Source organism: Chanos chanos, chromosome 3, assembly GCF_902362185.1.
Source record: "Chanos chanos chromosome 3, fChaCha1.1, whole genome shotgun sequence".
NCBI classification, from domain to species: domain Eukaryota; kingdom Metazoa; phylum Chordata; class Actinopteri; order Gonorynchiformes; family Chanidae; genus Chanos; species Chanos chanos.
In genome coordinates, this window is record NC_044497.1 from 55,055,826 (window position 1) to 55,079,499 (window position 23,674).

Here is a 23,674-nt window from a genome sequence, read left to right on the forward strand (position 1 = left end):
TAACAGCTTCAGGTAACTTGAAGCATGTTTCAACATATCACAGACAAGACAAGGAACATTGATCAAAACATGGAGAGCGACAGTGATAGTGAAGTGCGGGAAATGAGGAACCCTGTAGAACAGAGCCAGGGGCTTAAGGTAAAGCATCTTATGTCTGGGGAAAGCCCAAAATCTGCTGAGAATGTCTCACACACACACACACACACACACACACACACAATGAAGAGCAATGAGTCCCTGACCATATTAACCTACTGAGTCTGACACACATGTTGTATTGCTTTAGTACCATTCAAAGAATATTGCAGCAATTTAGGGAATCATTACTTCATGACATGTCGATTGCACTTCAGTACAGATATGGAAGACAGCTGAGTCAAAAAGAACAGCTGTGTCATAATGAATTAGTGGATCTTTTAAACGTTTTAAGTACTAAGTGAAATTCACAGTTTAGTAAAGACCAACATTACATCAGAACTTTGACTGAGTCCATCACTTCGGGAATATCTTTCAAAACCATTTGATTGTAAACGCTTCTTTCTTTTACACAGAGGAGACACAACCCCTTACTGTCAGCAAACTGACACAATACATCAAGACAGTTGTTTTGAGAGGAGATTTATCAGATTTAAGGTCTCAGCCTAAACCTTATGCCAAGACATTGATCTCTTCAGGACTACATCCTTGCCCTCTGTCCATTACCCTAAATTGGCCAGGGCCTTCAGAAACCACCGTTTTACCACGTAACTGTAATCATCTGACTCTCACAGCTCTTGGTAATCAGAGAAAATGAACCCCCTGGTGGATTATGGGGGATCATCTAGATTGAGATGGCACCAAACTGTGTTTGCATGAGAGTGTGTGCGTGTGTGTGTGTGTGTGTGTTTTAGCAAACTCCTCAGGGCATGCGTGTGAGTGAATGAGTGTACTTTAATGTGTTTGATGAGTGTACTTTAATGTGTTTGTCTTGTTGTCACTTATTGACTCAGCGTGTGCAAAGGTTACTTGCACCTGGCGGGTCATGTGGCATTTATTTTGTCCACATGTAATGCATGCTGTATAGAGAGTTTGTGACCACTTATCTTGTGATCCTCCTGGAGGAGAGCTGTTTTGAATGGCAAATGACTTAACACACCACAATATGATTCAAACTTACTGGAAAAGAATGAAATAATGACTGTAGCCTAATATCTCAAAACGTCTGGGACAAAACCTTCACTAAAGACCTTGACCACGAACACAAAGTCGACATCTTAAGTATGATCAGTCGACCACCGACCATCTTGTCATGTCCTATATAGACTGCATATCTGAATTAAAGTTCTTGAACGTTCGATAATGTACATCTCAAGGGAAAGTAAAGCTTTGCCTCTTTACACAAGTCTAACATGTTACCACGGTCAGTCTATCCGCCGTTTAGAAAAGTACGGCTCTCTGCCTGCGAGATTAGGGTGCACACTTATACTACGCATTATGGTACACTACACGGGTATGGGAGCTGGAGAACGCGCAAACTGAGTCTTTAACCCAGACGCTGTCATCGACATTCATCAAACTTCTTGGCTACAGTGAACAGGATGTTACAGTCAGCGTTAATTTAGTTTGGAGAAACAATACTTCCAAAATCTGTAGAAAGCTAAAGATAAGAGCGTATTTTACGTCGGAATACAGAGAAACGACCTAAATAGGCCATAATGCAAAACACGACAGATTAATCGAGAAAAAGGTTCAGATTACAAGAACGCATATCATGAACAGTATCACTCTGGAGATGTAGCCGTTTTCAATAAGTGTTTATGACAAGGCGGCACGAACAGTAACATATTTTAGCATTCTTTAGATTGGAGAGAAGTTTCCTGTAAATACTGAAAATGTGAAGTGTGAGAAATAATAACACCTCTCGTTCAGACTGTTTGCCCCAATCTCTTAGCACAGTTTTATATTGGTGTTTTTCAACAGCACTGCTAAAGACACTGCAGACCTACAACAACAATGGAGTTTGAGCACCTTTACATATGTTTAATTAAACATATGTAAAGGTACTCAAACTCTATTTAAGTCCATGTGTTAAGTCCACTTAAATCCATAATTCATAGCGAATCAAGTTATATCACAGAACAGACCTCATGAATAGCCTACTAGAGGTGAGCTCTTCGGGCAACAGCGTTTAGAAGTAGTGCCAAATCCGGATTAGCATAACCTTGAAAACATAAACTTACAATCGTTTTCAAGTTGTCCTCCTATATAGATAAGAATTTCAAAAGCAGTTCTACGACTATCGGCCATCATGTGGCGACGCATTTTGGTGGCGTCGTCAGTCAAAACCACGCCACATTTGGAGGGCCTATTGAATTCAGTAGTTTTGCGGAGGATCAGAATAAATGTGATACTATATGCAGACACAAAGTTTACAAAAATGGTATTTTAATTGTTTCATTTCAGTATACCCCCTCGCTGATAAAAAAAGAACATAATAACAACTGCCTATAAGACTATGATGCAATATTCCTACAGGTTTTCTGGAGATGTGTCCCTGTTAAATTAGCGGCCATGATAGCAAGCCTCAACTCTGCATTAGACGTGGATTTCGACCTTTTTTTGGATAGCCAAAGGATGCGATGTTTTGGAAAGGCAAGCTCAGCAGATCTGACAAGTATCTTTACACTGCTGCGTTCTTGAGTTTGCCGTAAAACACAGAATAAATCCGCGACTGCAATGATACAAAGAGTTTGCCCGCAGTATTCTGGTTTCGGTTTGTAATTGGCTTCACAGATGAGACACGGGGGCGCGCAATTCAGTGACGTTTATGTGTCGACTGTAAGGGGAGGGATAAAAATCGGCGACGCCGGTGTTTAAGCACATTTGAGGTCGGAGCTTCGCTGTACATCAAAAGAAGAACTCACTTGAAACCTATCTTTTAACATTCCTTCAACCAAGCGCGTTTTAAGACTTTGCGAAGAAATTATATAGTAAAACAGCTCCCATTTGCGCCTCTTGCCAAAACCTGTTACAGTAGCTCATTGGCTTGTTGATTTTTTAAAGACGATTTACTCAGATATGGACGTACAACTAAACGGTTTCCACAATAACATCATCGATGAAGACTGTTTTCTTTTCACCTCTGAGTCTGTTGGCGAAGGACACCCCGGTATGTATGCGACATGTGAATCTATATTTGTTTCTCGTCTGTTTGATTTGCCAGCACAAGGTCACGGTAAACGGGGGAACAGATGATTGCGTTGAATGGCAGTTTAGCGAATGCGGTGCTAGCTAGAAAACATTTAAAATAACTGCTAAGACATCCGCAGTAAGATATTATAAAATGTACTGGATACATACTGTTATTATTTGTAATGTAACCGCCCGCAACACACGACATCAGATACAACAATTTAAAGAATATAGTTTGTGTCGGAGGGTTTTACTTGGCTAGTTAGTAGCTTGGCGAGGGTGCGTCAGGCCATGCATGGAGGTAGTGGCCTATAGGCTAATGCTAATCTTTAGGATGTAATATTGGGTCAATGCCTCACGGACACGTACATTTTGAAAAAGAACACATTGTCGAATTTGTATTTCTTCAGATTTGTGGTTTGCTTTTAACATTCACATAATATACTGATTTCGAATCGTTTTTTCTTTTTTTTGCCGTACTTCGCACCACCTTGGCGCGTGTAATGCAGACGGCGGGCTCGTGCATGTGCTGTTTAAGACTGTGTATGGAGAGGCGAGTTTTGTTGTTTATCAGGTTAGCCCCAACCATCACTTGTCAACAAACGCGACAATAATCGTTGCTTAGCAGTCGATTTTTATTTAACAACAAGACCACAACTGAAAACCAAAAGAAACTATGCCGGCCTTCAAGATGTCGGTAGCTGTATTTCCGAAAAAGTTAAGCCGTACACATCATAAAGTGTTGTTTTTACTTACATCAACGCAAATGTTATGAATACAGATTACGAACTGAACATATTTAGCTAATCGACGATGAATTGTTGAATATTTTTGTCAAACACACTTTGGCATCATCATCATCTACGCTCGCACGTGGTCCCATGTTCCTCTTCCGTCCCGCACTCGCGAATATGGGTATCGTTACCTTGGGCGCCTCCTTACAGTGAGGGTTCACAAAAGGCCTCTCTCAGCTGCACGAGCACAGATCCAAGTACAGTGTCCGCCACGTGGGGGGGGGAGGGGGAAGCAGCCCCATTGCAGCTGATTAGCTTGGCTTACCTCTGCCCTAATAATAGTAGCCCGGCCACTCTAGGGGCGGCACTGGACGCGAGCTGCTGTTGCATTCCTGTTCCTTTTAGCCACTGCACAGGGTCTGGAACAGGATGAACTGGGTCTGCACATCGAACGGCAGTGCAGAAAACCCAACTGACACGCCGCTCTTATCCATGGCGCTCGTTTGTTCTGAAAACAAAAGGAAACCGGGTGTTTTAGGCCTGATGTGTGTTTCAAATGTGTTTTCGTGACCTTGAGCTGGTTTTCCTCGCTCCCTCTGAAAGGCCTCTGAATACGGTTACGCGTGAAAAGGACATTTTTCCTCGAGCACCTTGCACACCAAGCATGGCGCTTTTTCTACGTCCTCCGTTTGTGATTCCCATACTCTGCACATACGTTAATAGTACTGTTTTGTCAACACAAACCAATTTGTACGGGAAGAGGAAGTTTGTCTGGTCCTTGAATGCATTCTGGGGGAACGTGGTCTGTGGTATAGGCGATGTCCTGACCGTCGACTGTTCTGTGCCGTACAGATAAGATTTGCGACCAGATCAGCGATGCGGTGCTCGATGCCCATCTGAAGCAGGACCCTGATGCCAAAGTCGCATGTGGTGAGTTTCAAGTTACACCAGCTCACGTTACACCTGCAGACTCCTCTTCTACTCCTATGTTCTCCCCCCCCGCATCGCTACCCGCCCCCCCCCCCCCCCCCCCCCCCCCCCCATCCCACACACCACCTCTGCTTTGCTGATTTATTCTCTTATTCTCTCTCTCTCTCTCTCTCTCTCTCTCTCTGCAGAGACTGTTGCTAAGACTGGAATGATCTTGCTTGCTGGTGAGGTGACGTCCCGTGCTGTTGTGGACTATCAGAAGGTTGTTAGGGATACCATCAAGCACATCGGCTACGATGACTCTTCCAAAGGTACTGAAACTGACTGAGTCTTAGTGTGTTTTTGTTTGTCTGTTTGTTTGTTTTTCTCCTCTCTCCAGCAAAATCCCAGTTTGTTGAATGGGAGTCATGTTTACCTCTGTTGTTTCTGTTGGTTGGTTCTCTCTCTCTCTCCATAGGGTTTGACTATAAGACATGCAACATGTTGGTTGGTTCTCTCTCTCTCTCTCCATAGGGTTTGACTATAAGACATGCAACGTGCTGGTGGCTTTGGAGCAGCAGTCTCCTGACATCGCTCAGGGTGTTCACCTGGACCGCAAGGAGGAGGATGTGGGAGCTGGAGACCAGGTAGAGACCCTCGGGTCAGGTGTGAGAGTGTGGTGTTTTGTTTTTTTTTTGCTTATGAAACAGGTCTTTTAACAAAACAGGTTTTTCAGCTATCAAGGTATCTTGAGCCAACCCCCCCCCCCCCCAAAACTGTCCAAAAAGGGGAGGCACTGGATGTCCTTGAGGGTTTTTTTTTTTTGGCCCAAGTTACCCAGCTAACTGAGAAATCTTGTTTTGTGGTGTTCCCCTGTGGGTTTTTGTGTTTGGGGTGTGTGTGTGTGTGTGAGAGAGAGAGAGAGAGAGAGAGAAACAAAGGCCAGGTGATTGGTTGAGAGTTCATTTTTGTGGTATTGAATATGTGTGTGTGTGTGTGTGTGTGTGTGTGTGTGTTTTTTGTTAGGGCTTGATGTTTGGCTACGCCACCGATGAGACTGAGGAGTGTATGCCTCTCACTATCGTACTTGCTCACAAACTCAACGCCAAGATGGCCGAACTTCGCCGCAACGGCACCCTGCCCTGGCTCCGACCCGACTCAAAAACCCAGGTAAAACCCTGACTCTAAAATACCTAGGTAAAATCCTGACTCTAATAAATCCAGGTAAACTCCTGACTCTAAAACCCAGGTAAAATCCTGACTCAAAAAACCAGCTAATTTCCTGACTCCAAAACCAAGGTAAAATCCACTATGTGGATCCAGTAGATCCCATTTCTTAATAGAAACACAAAATAACTCAACGTTGTCCCCATCACACGTTTTTAAGTGTCATCCGTGCGCCATCCGCTGCGTGCGAGGCGCGGGTAACGTAATGGAGAAAGTCCCAGGAAATGACATTTTATGTCAGTTACTTCTTCACAGCAGGAGAGAGGCACACACAGAGATGAAGGTGTTTGTCACAGAGATGAAGGTGTTTGTCACAGAGATGAAGGTGTTTGTCACAGAGATGAAGGTGTTTGTCACAGAGATGAAGGTGTTTGTTACAGAGATGAAGGTGTTTGTTACAGAGAGTACTTGGCACGTCCCCTACGACGCATTCCAGCCCAGCCCTCTCTCTTTAACCACACAGCGAAAGAAGAACAGTAACTTCAAGAAAACGTGGATGTACAAAAATGTTTTCGCTCTCAGTTTATTATTACTCAAACCCGGCTGACACCCCGTTGTAAACACTGATCCACCACCTTGAGCTGGTGCTGTATTGTGCATACACACATTAACCAGGCCTGTATCTGTTGGAGGACATTCTAGAACTCTCTCTCTCTCTCTCTCTCACTTCCCCTCTCCTGTCTCTCTCTCTCTCTCTCCTGTCTCTCTCTTTCTTCCTTTCTCTCTCCCACTGCACACACATGTTGTGTAAATGAGCCATGGCTGACGGCCGTCCTGTCTTCTGTAGGTCACTGTTCAGTACAGGCAGGATCGCGGGGCCGTTATCCCCGTGCGCGTGCACACTATCGTGGTGTCCGTGCAGCACGACGAGGGGGTGTGTCTGGACGAGATGCGGGACGCCCTGAAAGAGAAGGTGGTGAAGGCTGTGGTGCCCAGCATCTACCTGGACGACGACACCATCTACCACCTGCAGCCCAGCGGACGCTTCGTCATCGGCGGGCCCCAGGTCAGACCGCTCGGCCTTTGCACGCTATCAGTGATTGGTGCACTTGGAGCCCAAAAGAACTGCACGTTTTAGATCTGTCTCTTTAGGTGTCTCTCTCTCACTTTGGCTTGAGACACTTGATTCAACACATTAGGGAATCTGCAGTCCACTGATTACCAGTGACGGATGTGTTTGAATGATTGGACATGTAAACTATGCAGAACTGTGGAGCCTCCAGGGCCAGGGTTGCAAGAAACAGAAGTGTGTGTGTGTGTGTGTGTGTGAACACCAGATGCTGTAGGATGGGTGTTAGAATTTCTGCAGTGAGCATCAGTCACGTTCACCCTCTGTCTTGGCGTTTCTGCAGGGAGATGCTGGACTCACCGGGCGTAAGATCATTGTGGATACGTATGGTGGTTGGGGTGCTCACGGTGGTGGAGCTTTCTCTGGGAAAGACTACACTAAAGTGGACCGCTCTGCTGCCTACGCAGCCCGCTGGGTGGCCAAGTCTCTGGTCAAAGCCGGACTGTGCAAGCGTGTGCTGGTACAGGTAAGAAACACTCACACATGCACAAAGAATTTGCAGAGGTGTCTATCTTTTAAAGATGATGATGATATGATGATTTGTTTTGTTTTGATTTGAATTTTTTTGTTGTTGTTTTTCCTTGCCTGACCTCTCATGTTTTTGTTTTAAATTTTTTGTCCCCTCCCCCCCCATTCTCTCATGCCTGGCTGTTTTTTTTGGGATGTGAACGCAGGTGTCCTACGCCATTGGTGTGTCCCATCCTCTCTCAATCAGCATCTTCCACTACGGGACTTCACAGAAGAGTGAGGGAGAGCTGCTGGCCATTGTCAAGAATAACTTTGACCTCCGCCCTGGGGTCATTGTCAGGTATAGTGCACTCTCCTGGGGAAGCCAGCAGGTGCACCTGTGGTCTGAGGAGGAGGAGGTGGTGGGTGGAGTCAGTAACTGTGTTCTGAAGGTGGTGGGTGGAGTCAGTAACTGTGTTCTGAAGGTGGTGGGAGGAGTCAGTGACTGTGCTCTGAAGGTGGTGGGAGGAGTCAACTGTGTTCTGAAGGTAGTGGGTGGAGTCAGTAACTGTGTTCTGAAGGTGGTGTGTGGAGTCAGTGGTGTCAGTTTGCAGTGGCTGAGATCAATAAGGTGTTTTGTAGGCAGGGTGAAGGTATTCGAGCACCTGTTATTGTCGTTAGTATGATTAGTGTTATTCCCTGGAGGAGGAACTGCTGAGCTGGATTCTGAATTGGAGAGAATCATGTTACTGTTCCGGTTTGTTTCACATTTTGATGGTTTCTCATTGCGTCTCCTGTGTTCCAGAGAGCTGGACCTGAGGAAGCCTATCTACCAGAGGACCGCTGCATACGGCCACTTTGGCCGTGACTCCTTCCCCTGGGAAATGCCCAAAAAGCTCAAATATTAAAAAAAAAAAAAAGAAAACAATAACCCCCTCTGTTCTCAGGATGTAGGTGTGTGATACAGAGAAACCTATTAGACCTGAGGAGGGGAACTGTACCAAATCCTCCCTCTTAACCCCATTCCCCCACCGCCCCCCCCCCCCCCCCCCCCCCCTCTCAAGCAGTACAAATCCCCCCCCCCCCTTTTCCTGACTCCTCCCACCTCACCACCCTGTCTTTCTTTTACTCTAGTTCTCGAAAGATCTCTGGATGTTGTCTTAGGCGAGCCTGATGTTCATTCTGTTGCGTTTTGTCACCCCTCTCTCTCTCTCTCTCTCTGTCTCTCTCTCGCTCTCTCTGTCTCTCTCTCTCTCTTGCTCTCTCCTCCTCTTCCCATCAGTTTGCTTAAGAGATAGTGATGGCACAATTGGAGTCAAAGACTTGTTTTGAGATGTTAACGTATTGCTGGTTAAAGCACTAGCCCCTTAAAAAAAATGTTTTAGTTAGCGAAATACAGCAGCTTAGCATTTGCTAGCTTTTCTCAAAATGAACAGAATTGGCATCACTATGGGATCAAAGTCTTTTTAACAGGTCAGATGAATGTTTAAAAAAAAAAAAAAAAAACAACTCCTCCTCTGGGTTGGAAGGAACATGAGTACTTACAGTTAGTTTAGATATGAAGAATAAGTTTGAATTGGTAAGGATTTTTTTTTTTTTGGGGTACAAGAAAGAAATGGGGATTTTGATACTAACACAAATATCCTGTTCGTCACAGTCCCTGCAAAAGAACCAAAAAAAAACAAAAAAAACAACAGCAAACAAAAAAACACTGGTACTCTGACGTGTTACAGAGAAGTCAGAAGCTGCTACCAACCCTGTTTTGTTTTTTTTTGTTGTTGTTGTTTGTTTTTTTTTGTTGTTGTTGTTTTGCAGAATCATATGGCATTTTGTCCAGTCCTTCCATGCTCTGCCTCACTCTCCACTGAATAGCTATTCCAGATCGAACCTCATGGTAGCTCCTTTTTTTTTTTTTTTTTTTCTTGTGGTGATCTACAAGACCATGACGAAGGCGCAGCACTCCCCCCTCTGCGTGCAGAGACGGCGGGCGTAGCTACAGAGAAGCCTGCCTTGACCGCTGCCGTGGAGGGGAAGCCTTCGTTCTCTTGAATTGCTCCATACTTGAAAAATTAAAAAAAAAAAAAAAAAAAAATTGATACTAGTATTGCTTGGCTACCACTTTGGCCCTTGGCATTAGTACAGAAAAGCCAGGGACCCCCAGAGGGGCGGCCCGTGTTTTTTATGTATACAATGAATAGTTTTTAAAAAAAGAAATACTTTTTTTGCCTGAAAAACCATAGCCATGGTGTTTGTTGTCCTGTAGCAGGCCAAAGTGTCCTACAGAAAAGCTTTGGGAACCTGCCGCAAGGCCGCATTGCAAGCTGTGACCATCATTATTTATGAGAATGACCGCGGATTTGACGATACCACGCACACGTGTTTTTTTTTTTTTTTTTGGTTCCCGATCGCCAACTGGCCACAGAGAGAAGCAAGAGTCTGGCGGGTGTTGTACAGAGAAACCGGCCTTGTTTACATGCTCTCTCTCGTGGGTCAGTTTGGGTCAGCTCGTGGGCTGTTTTGGGGGTTTTTTTCCCGTTTCTTTGTATGTCATGTTCTGTTTTTATTTCGTCCCGTTATCATTATTATTATTTTAATTTTTTTTTTTTTTTTTTTTTTACCAGCAATGGGTGTCAGACTGGTTGCTGAAAGAGTAAAAGTGCCTTTTCTATTGTCTCCCCCCACCCTCACCCCCCTCACCTTTCTCCTCCACCCCCCTCACCCGACCTGCAACGTTTCCTAAATCTCTTACTTTGTTAGGGATGGTTACCCAGCAGCCCTTAGTAAGCCACGCCCCTTCCCTATCCCATGAAGGTTTAATAATCGTCATGTTCCTTATGTCAGTGATTGGAATAAAAATCCTGTCCTCTCCCGGTTGAAAATATAAACTGTGTCGTATCTTTTTTTAATTGGGGGGGGGGGTAACTTAAGTGTCAAGTGATTTATGAAGGGGGTTATTGACTAGGGAGTTTTGAAACAGGTCTTATTTTCGTGTATTGGAAAATAAACGGACCACTGTATCATCAAGGCCATTCTAGTCGTATTTAGTAATACTAACCATTTTAAATATAATTCGAGAAAGAATTGTGAATATTACTGATTACATCATTTGGGGGGAAAGATAACGCCCCGAACAACGTGTCAAATACAAAGCAAAGGTCATGTATCATAAGTTTTTTTTTTTCCCGTATCTGACTTTCATGTGTGAGAGGATTTAAAGCTTGTTGAGAATGTGTTTCATCTCGTACTGACAACGTCAGTGTTGGAAGTTTCTTCTCGTGACCAAAAGTAGGGAATGGCAGTATGAAGGGAAAAATATTCAAGATCTAAACACAAGACCGCTACATTCACATTTCCCACCTGGGACCTCACCCTCCGGACTCACGCGGTCTTCAGAATACTGCTACGAGAAAGGAAATTTGAGAGTTCCTCGTAGTGTGGAGTAGCACAGTCTTGGGACGCTAACAGATCCATATTTGGAGGCTGTTGAACAGATGAAAGTTCTCTGGTGTCATAGCTTGTCATAACCTTTCACCAGGGACCACCCGACATAGCGACAAACCTTTAGCATAGGCTCTTCTGCTATGGAATCACTACTTAAAAACGCAATATAACAGCGATGATTCTGGCCGATGTAATTGTATTTATTCATTAGAATTAATGTAGATTGTACGTCCTACTCATATTCAGATGCTTCAATATAGACTGCATTCAGCAGAGACAAGAGTTGTATTAAAAAATTATTCTACATCGCCGTTACAGTTAAATCATCAGAAGTAGTTTATTTCTTCTGTTTTGGCCAGGTTCTCTATGCATTCGTTTGTGAGAAAATTATTAATGAGAACACTCCAGCAAAGCATCAGCGAATTGCATTGGACTACATTCTTAAATGTGAGCAAAATTTACAGCGGTATATTCTGAACTGAAATAGTCTCTAACAGTGTGAGGTGTCATTTTTTAAAATCACAGGCAGTTTTAAAAAGTTTCCATACTCTGCTCGAAAAGAGAAATGGACTTATAAACTTTGGTTCATAAGCCCGCTGCACGCACCACGCTCGGGGGGGGGAGTCAAGTGATTCATTAAACCGCGTGAACTCATGTGACCGATCAGACGACTCAAGGAACTCATATAGGAGTTCCTTGAGTCGTCTTACGACTATTATCAATCGTGTATCTAACTCGATACAGAACAAATGTCGGAGCCCTACTCCCACACTTTGACAAACCATCATTACAGACTTGCAATACACGCGGTCCTCTGAGCAGCTTCAGTATCGTAAAAGAGGAGGCTGATTCTGTGGTCCCATGAGACAATTGATCCATAATAAATGCTAAGTCTAGGTGATTAGTCTTCAGCTGGTTCTATCCACGCCACACAAAAGTGTCAGGATGAACATATTGTTTATACTTTGTTCCTCAGGCCCGTTATATAGTGTTTTGGTATTATGGGAAATGTCAATGAAATGTGAACGCGTCTTAACACGTGTGGTATGAAGATAACATGTTGCGCGCATTCCCCGTTTTCTTGAATATTTGCCTAAGGCATTTTTGCTTTTTTCTTCTACTGCCCCGAAAGGAACTTCGGTATTTCATGAACGCTGTTGCACAGCCAAAGCCCGAACCCATTATATAACGCTCACGAGACCACATGAATACCATAGTGAGAGAATATACCTTTCACAATATTATGAAACAGATTTAAAGCGGTGGGGAGCTGGATCGCGCCCTTTTCTCTTTGATATTTTTTTTCTTCTTTTCTTTGATAAGTTGAGTGGTTGGGTGTAGTCACAGACGCAGACTGGTGAATCATTCGCCTCTGCCAGAGTGCATTATGACAGCCTGTAAATGTGAGACGAGGTTACTGTGACTTGGATACAGTAGATAAGATTAGAAGACTGGAATTTGGCAGATGTCACTGGAAAGGGAAGATCCCCTCAGTTCGTAAAGTCAGCAGAAGAAAAGATGATTGACAGGTGAAGGTGGGCGTGACTCTATCGCACCAATAAGCTGTCCGGAACGAACCGGTGCTACATAACCTCCAGTGTGATTTACACACGAAGAGCTACAGGAGGAAAATTACTAGTGTCGTTAGACCAGCCAATACCTTCAATACTCAGCATTGACATGAACGCTGTCCAGGCGCTGTTAAACTGACACCTGTTGACATGTCATCTCAGTTCTTTCTGTACCGGGTCAAAAAAAGTGGTCTGCACACAAAAAGACGAGGAATGTTTGCCTTAGCAGTTTTTCCCCACCACCTTAATCACTTGTAACCGATAAACAAATAAATAATCGACCACCCTTTTTAAATTTAACGTAAAATCAAATGCAAGGTGAAAATGAGACTTTTTTCCCAAAAAGCATTTGTAATGTTTTTATTTGTGTACTTAGTAAATCAAGCATCAACTACACATTTTAGTAAAAATAAAAGTCAAGATTCGTTTGTGGTATGGTGTACAAAGTATCATTACGTGATCTGAGTATGTTACTAGGTCGGAATCCTGAACAACAACAAAAAAAAATTAACAGCCAATATAACTATTTATAGTCGGTGTTAACCAAGGCGACTGTAAGCCAAGTCAAATAAAAGATAAAAGACAAGCAGATTTAGAATAGTGCTCTTCAGGTCAAAATACACACGTGCACACATACTATGTCCTATCACACCACATCAGCCCACTGAATGTGGATGAGTTGGAAGGGCAGAGGTGACGGAGAGAAAGCTTAGATGCCGTATGCACGTGGTCAAAAGTCCGCACGAGCGGACAGGATGCATCGCTTTCTGAAACACACGGTTTATCATGTTTACAAGTCTTAAAGCCGTTTGCGTTGCATTTGCTCTTTACTGTGCTGCAGTTAATCGCATTATTTGGGTGTAGCGTTGTATGTATCACACACAGAATGTTGCCGTTTGTAACTAAAGAAATACACGACAGTAAATTTATTTTGGCTCGGAAATGTTTGTATAGGCTACGATTAGAAAAGCAAACTGCGCAGAAGTTCACCGCGAGGTTGGAGTGACCTGACATGTCAGGGGGGGAAATGATTCCGAAAAAAAAAAAATAGTTCACACACTGGGTCACTTTGCTATGCTGATTTCAGGTTTTTGGTGAAAAATCGTTGTAGACAGGAGCAGTGGATCAAAGAGCAACTCTAGTGCCATCGGAATATCGCTGTCCAGAGCCATTAGTTTCAGAGCACGGCACGAACCTACTTCCATACATTCCGCTGGCAGAAAGACACAGCCTGAAAACCAAAGGAGGAAATTACTGTGATTTGAAAACAACAACAACAACAACAACAACAAACAAACAAAAAAGACTGAACAAGTGTTTCATTCACAAGGCACAGGATATAAGAAAGCCACACCTGAGTCAAATGAGTACATGAGATATTTAGATGACTGGGGCCTGTCCCATTTCTCTTCAATGTTACCTTTCCTTGTGTACTTCCTCTCTTAAATAACAAAATAAAAAAATAAATAAATAAATAAAGGATAAACCACTGATTGGATGAAGATTTGCTAAGGCACTCGTGTCTAGTTTTTTTCTTTTCTCTCTTTTTTTTTTGATACTGCCTAAATCTGTTCGGTTAGAGTTCCAGTAACTTTAGCCGGGATGGAGACAAGGCAAATGGGATATGTTAGAAAATTGGGATGGAGCCCAGTCATTCATATATTTCATGTACTTACTTAAAATACAAGGTTATGGGGTGACAGCTCAAGCCCATGGCCATGCATGCAGGGTCTACTATCCCAGTTTCCTGTCCTGTTGGATTTCATAACCCATAACAAATAACGCTGACAGCCTATGGGACTGTTCTCATATATAATGTATGTACGTGATGTCCGGCTAGAGTCTCTGTGACCAGAGGTCACTGTACTCACCCCACACGCCAGAGCAGTCTGGAAATCTTTGCATCGGTAGCTGACACCAAGAGTGCACGGGTCTCCGGCTGTGACAGGCATCTTTTTCACTGGCGCGCACAAATCTGCTTTCTGAGGGGGCACAAGGTTAAGCCACACGTAAGCAAAATCTCGGCACAACATTCATATCCACAAAGGCATCTTAAGGAGATCTGCTTGGGTTTAAACCAGATCTGCTTGTTGGATCTGCAGATTGACAACCAGGTAGAAAGTAGTGCTTTGGAGCTCCCTGGAGGAAGAAAGCGGTAACACTCTGACACATTGTAAATGTATGAGATGACATACCTCACACACATGCAGGGCTGCCCCGTTTTGACCCAGAACTCCTCTGAGTTGTCTGCCATGGCGTTGGGTGAAGCTCTCACACTAGAGAAGGCACACACAGAAAAAAAAGCAGTTAATATGTCTGTACTCGGCGGTCAGGAGGTGAGAGGTTGAGTGGTGAAGGGCTAGGTGTGCTCTGGGCATGCGGCAGAGGCTGACCTTTGGCAGGGCGCTGGGGTGCAGCCGGCACACAGTGTCCAGAAAGGAGGTGGTTTGGTCCTCAGTGGCATTGGAGCCCAGACGCAGACGAGTCAAAACCACCAGAGTCAGACAGGAGTCACAGTCAGACACAGCAGGAGTTACTGCAGGGATGAGGGAGAGAGAAAGAGAGAGAGAGAGAGGGAGAGGAAGATCTTCAGAGATAATCAACACTTACAGATTGTAAGTACCAGTCCTGGGACAACTGAATATCTGAGGTTTTTGAATGACTGGGCCCTGCCCCAATTCACTTCAGTGCTCCCTGATATAAAGGGCAGTTCTAACAAACGCTCTAAAGGTTACATTTGATTTTTGTGTGGTATTGCACAGATACACTTGGTCCTGTTGGAATTTTAGTCACTTTTGGTCACATGGTAAAGGAGTCACGTAAGAGTACTGGGACATGGCTCAGTCATCTAAACGCTTCAGATGAATCACACTGGTCTCAGGAAGAGGAGTCATGCCCAGTGTTAAGGCTTATTTATACTTCTTAGATGGGAGTCTACTGACTGCTCACTAACCTCTGATGAGGGGCAGTTCTTGGTTCTGACACAGACGGAGGAGAGAGCAGATGGAATTTGGGGAGGTGGGACTGAGGAACATGTCAAAGAGCATCTTGATGTACCTCTGGATTATCCCCTCACACTGGACCCGAAAAAACGGGGGTAACGCGCCACACATACCCCCAAGCAGGTCAGCCACAGCAGTCTGTGAGGGTCAGGCCGCACAGAGAGGGCAGGAGCGAGGAATTAGTGTGTGTGTGTGTGTGTGTGTGCACGTGTGTGTGTGAGACTCAGACTGAACATAAAAAGTGTGTGTTTCTGATCATGCATCATCCTTTATGGGGCATCGAACTGTCACAAAATCATTCACTTCCACGAAACTCCAGAAAGTTCTCTACTGTTGTTACGTCATACCACTGAATGGATATTCTTGGAGTTTCTAGAGGGTTCTTAATTGTAACTAACAATGCCTGACAAAAAAATAACGAAATAAAATAGTACAGTGACTTGGACGAGCAACAGATAAGCAAGGAAACATTTGGCCACACAAATGCAACACTGCATTAGTAGGTAAGCATATGGATTTATGACACAAACAAAGCATTTAAGATGTTTGTGTGTGTGTGTGTGTGTGCGCGCACGTGCGTGTGTGTGTGTTTACCTCAGCCTGCTCTTTGGGTATGAGACAATCCAGAGTTCTCATGGCATACAGACAAATGTTACAGAAAGCGGAGGACTCCACCTGTGTGTTTTTGTCCATAGCGAAAGAGGACGGTAAAGGCAATGAATGACAGACAAAAAGCGAAACGTGTAAAGACAGCGCACTCACAGAACAGCGGAGTATTTCATTTCTGCCTTGAGTTTTAGCCTATTTGCTATGCTCTTCTGTACGAGGCTTCAGACAAAAGCATCGGCCAAACTGTGAATGTAAAGTCTCTCTCACCTCTGCAGGCTGTGACATCAAAGCCTCACGAACATTACGGATCATGTGAACGCAGTTTTTGCCGCTGGACTGGCCGTCACAGAGCCCCAGAAACGTACACACCTGTCCAGGTTGCTGTAGGCAAAGAGAAGGTCCATCCATACAGTGTGGAAGATCACTGCATTTGCATTTAGTTATTTATCTCAACCTCTTCTCCAGAGTGAGTTACAATTGTTACTTTTGACGTCAGAGGTCACACGCCTCTGGACCAAATGTGATTGGTCTGCAGTAATCTAAGAAATTACATTAATCAAGTAACCGCACTACACCTCGCCAGAATTGTAAACAAAGCCTTCAATTAGCTTTGACTTTGAGTTGCGATCCTGGGTCACAGTAAAAGCATTTTGACTGTACCACAGTTTAACACAAGGGGGCAGCAGTGAGTGTCTTACGATGATGCCGGTGATGAAGGTGATGACTATGGGTAGCTTTTGGTCCACTTGATTCTGGCAGATTTTTGAAGCTGGGGCAGGCAGCATACTGCACAGCTTGTCCAGCGACGTCTTGATTTTAGTCTAGAGAAACAGAAGAGAAATGGGTTCTGTCGGTTTATACAGGACAGTGGCATTCTCCCGTTTATCACAGACTGGCTACGTCAGAGATGACTGGCCCACTGAAAAGTCATTACTCAGCCAGAACAAATTATTATGCATTTAACGCCCGCAGGATATAGGAAAATACTTATTCAATACTCAATATTCAATATAAAGATAACAACTTTGTCATGATCATATGGATAGCCTTAATTTATATTTGGTTTCACGAGCAGGAGATCCAGAAGACCCAAAGAAAAATATATCATTTCACCGCTGATCAAAAAAGAATGGTGTGGCATTTAATCGGTGCTACATTTCGACCTCAGTTTCGAAATAAAACCGTAGAGTGAAAGACAGAAATAATCCTAACAGGTGGGCTATTACTACTTTTCTCCGTTCTGCTCCAAAGCTTTCATCTGTTATCCTTCCCGAATCAGAGTTAGGCAAAACGTTTATCTCCATGATAAGGATTTGACTTACTGTAAAGCCTTTTGCGAGAAAGACAAATACCTGGCGTGTATAGGCTACGTGCTGTAGATTGTGGATAAGGCCTTGTGTCTACGAATGACTGCGTGCTTTATCACTACGTGTGTGACCATTTATGTACACAGACCAGGTGCGTGAAAAAACTGACGGTTTGCAACCGCCGTCAATTATCGGTGCTCTGGTATGAGTTCAGTTAAATGTGTGCGTGTTTGTGATTTCGTCTCTGTTGACGAAATGATAAATATTAGTGGAACATGACAGACATTGCGTAAAACCCAGCTAGTGGCTTTAGAGAAATCAAAGAAATCCCACAATAATCAAAACCCTGAACTGGTTTATGACAACGAGAGGATACAGCTAATCTTTCTTCGACAGATGAACCTGTTTTGTCCGTTTCAATGTTAAGTGCAATGCTGTGGTCAGTGAAGACTTCCTTAATCTTGCTGTACAGGGTGCACCTGTACAGTAAGTCGCATGCGACCTAATATTCTTCCTCTTAAATACAATGCGGTGCTCTGACAGCTGTTCATCCCTACATCCCGTACAGCATTTCTCAACGGTCAGTTTTTGGCTTATGTTCCTCATGAATGCAGTTCCAATTAGAAACTGTACAATGACACCGTACAATGTATTTCTAAACTGACATTTAAAGAATTTCCACTCACACTGAGGGAACGAGTTTACAAAATGTCTCCACAGTTACGGCACAGTGTTTGTGTCACAATATCAACATTTTTGTTTTCACCGCAGTAACCAACCCTCTGCTTATTTGCTGATATTTGCAGGAACGAAAACAAGGCATTCTGATAATATATTAGATATATACAGGGAGAGTAGCCTATATATAGAGAGCATGATCTTTTGATAGTGTAGCAACCGCGCACCTCAAAAATATTAAATCACCAGTCACTGACTAGCAATACAGAAAATAAATTCTGTCTTATTGTTTTATTTTCTGACATTCTTGTTCATCTTTACGGAACTGCTGTGTGGGGCCAGCTGATTCCGAAGTTCTGTTTTATATTAGTTGTCATTGAAGCCATCATGAAGTTATTATTATGAAGAGACAATAGGATATTGAAAAGCATACAAGGTCACGGTAAATACGCAAGTACGGAAGTAAACGTACCAAAAGTCCCATGTTAGTTAAACAGCCTATAGGCTAGGTAAATATAGTGTCATACCAAAAATAAATTAACGAAAAATGTACAGAGATAAGGACAAGAAACAGTAAATCTAAATGCCAAGAAAAGGAAGAAAGAAAAAACACTTAACTTCCTCCTTTTTTTTTTATGAAGACATCTCCCCTGGTTTGGCTAAGCAGACCTTGAAACCTCTGTTCTATTTTTTTTTCTTGCGTTCCCTTGGCATAACTAAAGCTTACATGTGCCTAAAAAGTTTTTAGTGAATTCCGCAAGTGTGGATTCGGGGGAAATCCGCATTTTTGGTTTAATAAAAAATATGCTATTTTATTTGGAGATGAAAAATAATAATAATAAAAAAAAATGCTAGCCACTTGGTGAGGCCGGGGGCTAGTATCCGTTGGATCATTGAAGAGACGGCACTTTAATTCAATTCCAGTTAAAAAATAAAACACGTTCAAATTATGACATTTATCAGAAATAATATTTAAACTATCGTTTATTACAAAGCATTTTCAGCAGTCCGACAAAATAGTTTTAACACGAAAAGGGAATTAACTGTAGCATAAAACATTCTGCAATCTATTGGCTTTTCCTTTTAAATGTTCAAACGGTGGACATGTCAAACCAGTAATGTTGCCTTTACGTCACGAAACCTCATTAGGCAACAGCCATCTCAAATCACATTTCATTTTATTCGGCTCTTCCTTAGAAACAACCGAACAGTGTGTTATTTTGGACGTTTTAAGTACACAAACTGCTTTTTCCGTTCAGCACTTCTGCTAATGCGTATAGATTTTGCGTAAAGCACGTAACACGCTCTTTTTTATAGAAACACTTTTTTTTAACGTTCTCACACACGCTTCACCATCAAATGTCTGCTCACTTACAACAGTCTTTCAAACGAGGAGCGAAATAAAGTACTTCAGTTGTTGAAAGGTAGATGTGTGCATGTTTGAATCTTTGTGTGTGTCTGTGTGTGTGTGTGTGTGTGTTTAATGCTCTTCTCACTTGTACATCCTGGTCTGAGATCAGGTCTTTGACAAGCTCCATGATTTGGGTGCAGTCCTTGCAGCTGTCTCCTGACTGGGAATAAAAACACAACAGGGAATATGTAACAAGCTCTTAAAAGATTCTGCAATTTAACAGTCCAGGAGAACGTTGAGGTTTTGACTTTCAAAGTGATTCAAACCCCCACAGGGATAAACTGGCGTCGGTATTTCTTTTCTTGAGTATAATTTTATATTTTATCCTCTTACAAGCTCCCAGATTTAATGGTTTAGGCCTTATGTCCCATATCAGCTCACAGTGAGATCACAGAACCGCAGACTTAAAAACAGAGCTAAGAGTCAAAAATCAAGGCTCAGAGAGAGAGAGAGCGAGAGAGAGAGAGAGAGAGAGAGAGAGAGAGAGAGATTGCATGATGGAATTGGATTGAACTACAGGTCCCTGAAATATGTTGTGCATGAAGTCTTGCAAAGTGCACCACAGCGTAAATAACTTTGATCGCAAGCGACGTCTTATTTCTTATAACAAAGGATCAGAAGTTTCCCATCGCTTCAGTGCAAATTTGGACTGATGCAAATATAGCCTTCAGTGAATAGTGTAAAAGCAGAAGTGAAATAGATGAAGCTGTTCATACATTTTTGTGAGTGATAATAATACGGTGTGCTGTGATAAAACAGAAGTGAGATTACAGTGGCCGTTGATAGATATCTGTGGTTGATTAAATTAAGGTTCTGCCCAAAGAGGTGTGAAAGTTTTGGGGATGTGAGACTTTTTTGTTTTCTTCAAGCAACTTCAGAGAAAAAAAAATATGCATCATTAGAAATTAAAATGTTTCTGAAACAGATATTATGATTCAAAATAGCGTGTCAATGTACTTTTATTCATCATATCTGGTCCTGTGATGTCAGACTCACCATAGTCATTCTGACGTCTTCAAATGCAGCATCAACAGATCTTGCTCTTGCTAGAGAAAAAATGATAAACTGAAAATGTAAGATGCAGCTGTAGCTAAGAGATCTGCCAATCACTGCAGACAGAGATAGATGCAGTTTGTTTGCTCTATGTTCTGTTCTCTATCTATCTATCTATCTATCTATCTATCTATCTATCTATCTATCTATCTATCTATCGTGCAATGAAAAACCATATATATGACTGATTGAATAAATGTCATTTTACAAATACATGCAAGTACACAGGTGTCTAAGAAAATACATAAACTTGACATTAAAAAAACACCATTCTGTCAATTAATCAAGCAAAACACACATACATATGAAACAGGCTTGAACATCTGACGGTGCTATCTTTGCAGATGATCATTTGGTCAAATGATTAATAATCTCCACAACATTTTATTTTACCCTTAAATATCACACAAGTTGTTCTTCAGGGTCAGCTGATCATGTGGCTATTCCATCACAGCCGTTCAGCCGCATCCGAAAGCACCAAAAAAAAAAAAAAAAACTTAAACAGCCCATATTCCAACCATTATCATTTTAACCTGTTTGTATACCTGCAGCAAGGAGAGCCAGAAAGCCAAGCAACACAAGGTTAACGCCAGCCATCCTGTTACCCAACCGTGATAAAGCACCGCGTGGTGAACTAACGGCCCAAGATGCGTGTGAATACAAGAATACAGTCGGAGAAAGGCAAATGTATTCTAGACAGGGACCACCCCTCATCAAACCCCCCCTACCAATTATATCACCCCCTGAGTTTCACGAAAGAAAACAGACGTCTCTGCAGGTGATAAGGGAGCAGGCTTTGCTCTGTGCAAATGCAGAACTGTGTTGTATTAATAGCTACGGTTCACACTGTCTGTTTGAAGAACACTGTGAGTGTGTCGCACTCTTTCAACTGGAATTACTTTACACTCATGTTGAAACATGTCTTTCAATAAGAATGGCCTTATCGGTGACATTATTTAATATTATTCAATATGTGAACACAGTTAACCCGACGGTCTTGGACCTCTTTGAATGCCACAGGCAGACAGCTATTGTTCTCAGTGGTTTGCTTTATAATACACAGCCGTGAGTGCAGCCAAGTACAGCCACAGTGGAAATGTGATCTACGCAGTGGAAAATCTATGCACCAAACTACTGTAAACCATACACCATAGTTTTTCAGCCGTTCATTTTATGCTCTGTGGTTTGGTTCATTACGCATTATGCTATGAGCCTTAATGTGCATTGCAAAAATGCATTAAAGCACAAATAATGACACAGGTTTAATCACCTAAACCCTGAGGGGAAAAAAAAAAAACCACAGGGAAAACGACACAATTCAAATGGCAGCACTTTTTGAAAATATAACTGTCAGAAAACAGTCGTTTGAAGTTGATTCTACAATCTGCCGCTGAGCAGTCTGAAACGTTTCGGCCCCATCTCGACGGTTTTCCGTTTGTCATCGAGACACAGAATCCTTCCCCCACAACGGAACCAGGGATCGGGCTGGTTTACCCGAATCATGAAAACATGAGTTAATCGATCAGACACAGGATAAACAAAAACATTAACATTTTCATATTTAACAACAACAACAACAACAACAAATATAACTGGACACAAACAAAACAGTTTAACAGAAAAAAAAGACCAGTATTGTCCTCATTATAACTGTGTAGGACCCAAGAAAGACAGTGCTGTGAAGTTACATTAACATGGGTGGCTCATGCTTCCATACATTCATTCAAAGGTCGTATACGCCAAAAGGTCAGGAGGTCAGTTAACACATAGCAGTTGAGAGGTCTGGTGTGATGCCAGGTGAAAGTCTTATTTACCTCCTTATTAACACTTTGAGAGGGAAATTGTGACAGGTGATAGCTGAATGCTCTGACGGAACTCCCTCTGAACATTGATTGTTAAGAGGAAGTCTTAGGCAGAAAACAGATAAAAACAAATGAAAAGAAAAGAAAAGAAAAAAAAAATCCAGGAATGGCTGTGTCGTGGACCCGATGACACAGTGGATTCTGAGTGTCTGGTGAAAAGGACATTAACTTCTCAGAATGAAAGCTGGGGAATCCCCCGTGAAAAGAAAAAGCAGCAAGTATCTAACAAGAAAACAGGATTTGACTGAGAAAGCAATAAGGAAAAGCATTTACTGACTGAACCGCTGCGTCATTCCTTTACTTGAACTAGGCAAACAGAAAAAACAAAACAAAACAAAAAAAAAGGGGGGGGGGGGGGTCACCCACAATTCACTTTTTAAATTTAGTAAACATGGTTTTGGCTGGGGGAAGGCTCTGATTATTAGTATAGTAGTTTGTCCAAATATATATACATACATATATATATATATATATATGTATACATATATACATACAGTATATATGTGTGTGTGTAAATACGGTGTGTGTATTATTGTGTGTTTTCGTTTTTGTGTAAGTTTGTGTGCTCAGGAATTTATGTGAATTGCTGCTGCAACACTGCAATTCAATAAAGTAATCTATCTATCTATCTATCTATCTATCTATCTATCTATCTGTCTATCTGTCTATCTATCTATCTATCTATCTATCTATCTATCTATCTATCTGTCTGTCTATCTGTCTATCTATCTATCTGTCTATCTATCTATCTGTCTATCCATCTATCTATCTATCTATCTATCTATCTATCTATCTATCTATCTATCTATCTGTCTATCTATCTATCTGTCTGTCTATCTGTCTATCTATCTATCTGTCTATCTATCTATCTGTCTATCCATCTATCTATCTATCTATCTATCTATCTATCTATCTATCTATCTATCTAGCTATCTAGCTATCTAGCTATCTGTCTGTCTATCTATCTATCTATCTATCTATCTATCTATCTGTCTATCTATCTATCTATCTGTCTATCTATCTATCTATCTTAAATATGTTCCTGTAGTTGCCAGGGAATGACGTTTATGATGTGTGTTGCTTGTACAGCTCTCCTGATGTTAAAAGTCTGGTTAAATATTGTGCTTTCAGGGTCAGACAGAGTAGGAAGGGTTATTGCTTTGCCTCATTATTTATTAGTGAT

General features: G+C 42.3%; 2 protein-coding genes across 3 annotated transcripts; one reads left to right on the plus strand and one right to left on the minus strand.

Annotated features, from left to right (window-relative positions):
- The first annotated feature begins 2,888 nt into the window (after positions 1-2,888).
- On the plus strand, positions 2,889-8,572 carry mat2aa (methionine adenosyltransferase 2Aa). Of its 2 annotated transcripts, XM_030768676.1 has the most exons (9): positions 2,889-3,148; positions 4,758-4,835; positions 5,024-5,146; positions 5,349-5,461; positions 5,841-5,984; positions 6,829-7,047; positions 7,394-7,576; positions 7,785-7,918; positions 8,363-8,572. In XM_030768676.1, exons 1-9 carry the CDS (start codon positions 3,058-3,060, stop codon positions 8,463-8,465), a joined length of 1,188 nt encoding a protein of 395 aa, XP_030624536.1. In that variant the 5' UTR covers positions 2,889-3,057; the 3' UTR covers positions 8,466-8,572. The 2 variants fall into 2 exon arrangements, with proteins under 2 accessions (XP_030624536.1, XP_030624535.1); XM_030768675.1 differs by having other exon boundaries at positions 7,785-8,442.
- A 4,610-nt stretch (positions 8,573-13,182) lies between these two features.
- Positions 13,183-21,263, minus strand: sftpba (surfactant protein Ba). Its single transcript, XM_030769907.1, has 10 exons — positions 21,175-21,263; positions 20,573-20,622; positions 19,662-19,736; positions 16,879-17,001; positions 16,448-16,561; positions 15,523-15,709; positions 14,963-15,105; positions 14,765-14,845; positions 14,441-14,551; positions 13,183-13,800 (listed from the first exon to the last, which is right to left on the minus strand). Exons 1-10 carry the CDS (start codon positions 21,224-21,226, stop codon positions 13,765-13,767), a joined length of 972 nt encoding a protein of 323 aa, XP_030625767.1. The 5' UTR covers positions 21,227-21,263; the 3' UTR covers positions 13,183-13,764.
- Positions 21,264-23,674: the final 2,411 nt, after the last annotated feature.

What these genes read in the sequence shown, in the direction of transcription:
- mat2aa (XM_030768675.1), top strand. Translation starts at nt 3,058, where the DNA reads ATGGACGTACAACTAAACGGTTTCCACAATAACATCATCGATGAAGAC. An exon ending in TGTTGGCGAAGGACACCCCG is followed by an intron (nt 3,149 to 4,757) that starts GTATGTATGCGA and finishes TGTGCCGTACAG; the next exon opens with ATAAGATTTGCGACCAGATC. An exon ending in TCGTCATCGGCGGGCCCCAG is followed by an intron (nt 7,048 to 7,393) that starts GTCAGACCGCTC and finishes GCGTTTCTGCAG; the next exon opens with GGAGATGCTGGACTCACCGG.
- sftpba (XM_030769907.1), bottom strand. Translation starts at nt 21,226, where the DNA reads ATGGCTGGCGTTAACCTTGTGTTGCTTGGCTTTCTGGCTCTCCTTGCT. An exon ending in TGATGTCACAGCCTGCAGAG is followed by an intron (nt 15,710 to 16,447) that starts GTGAGAGAGACT and finishes TGACCCTCACAG; the next exon opens with ACTGCTGTGGCTGACCTGCT. An exon ending in AGAACTGCCCCTCATCAGAG is followed by an intron (nt 15,106 to 15,522) that starts GTTAGTGAGCAG and finishes TCATCCCTGCAG; the next exon opens with TAACTCCTGCTGTGTCTGAC.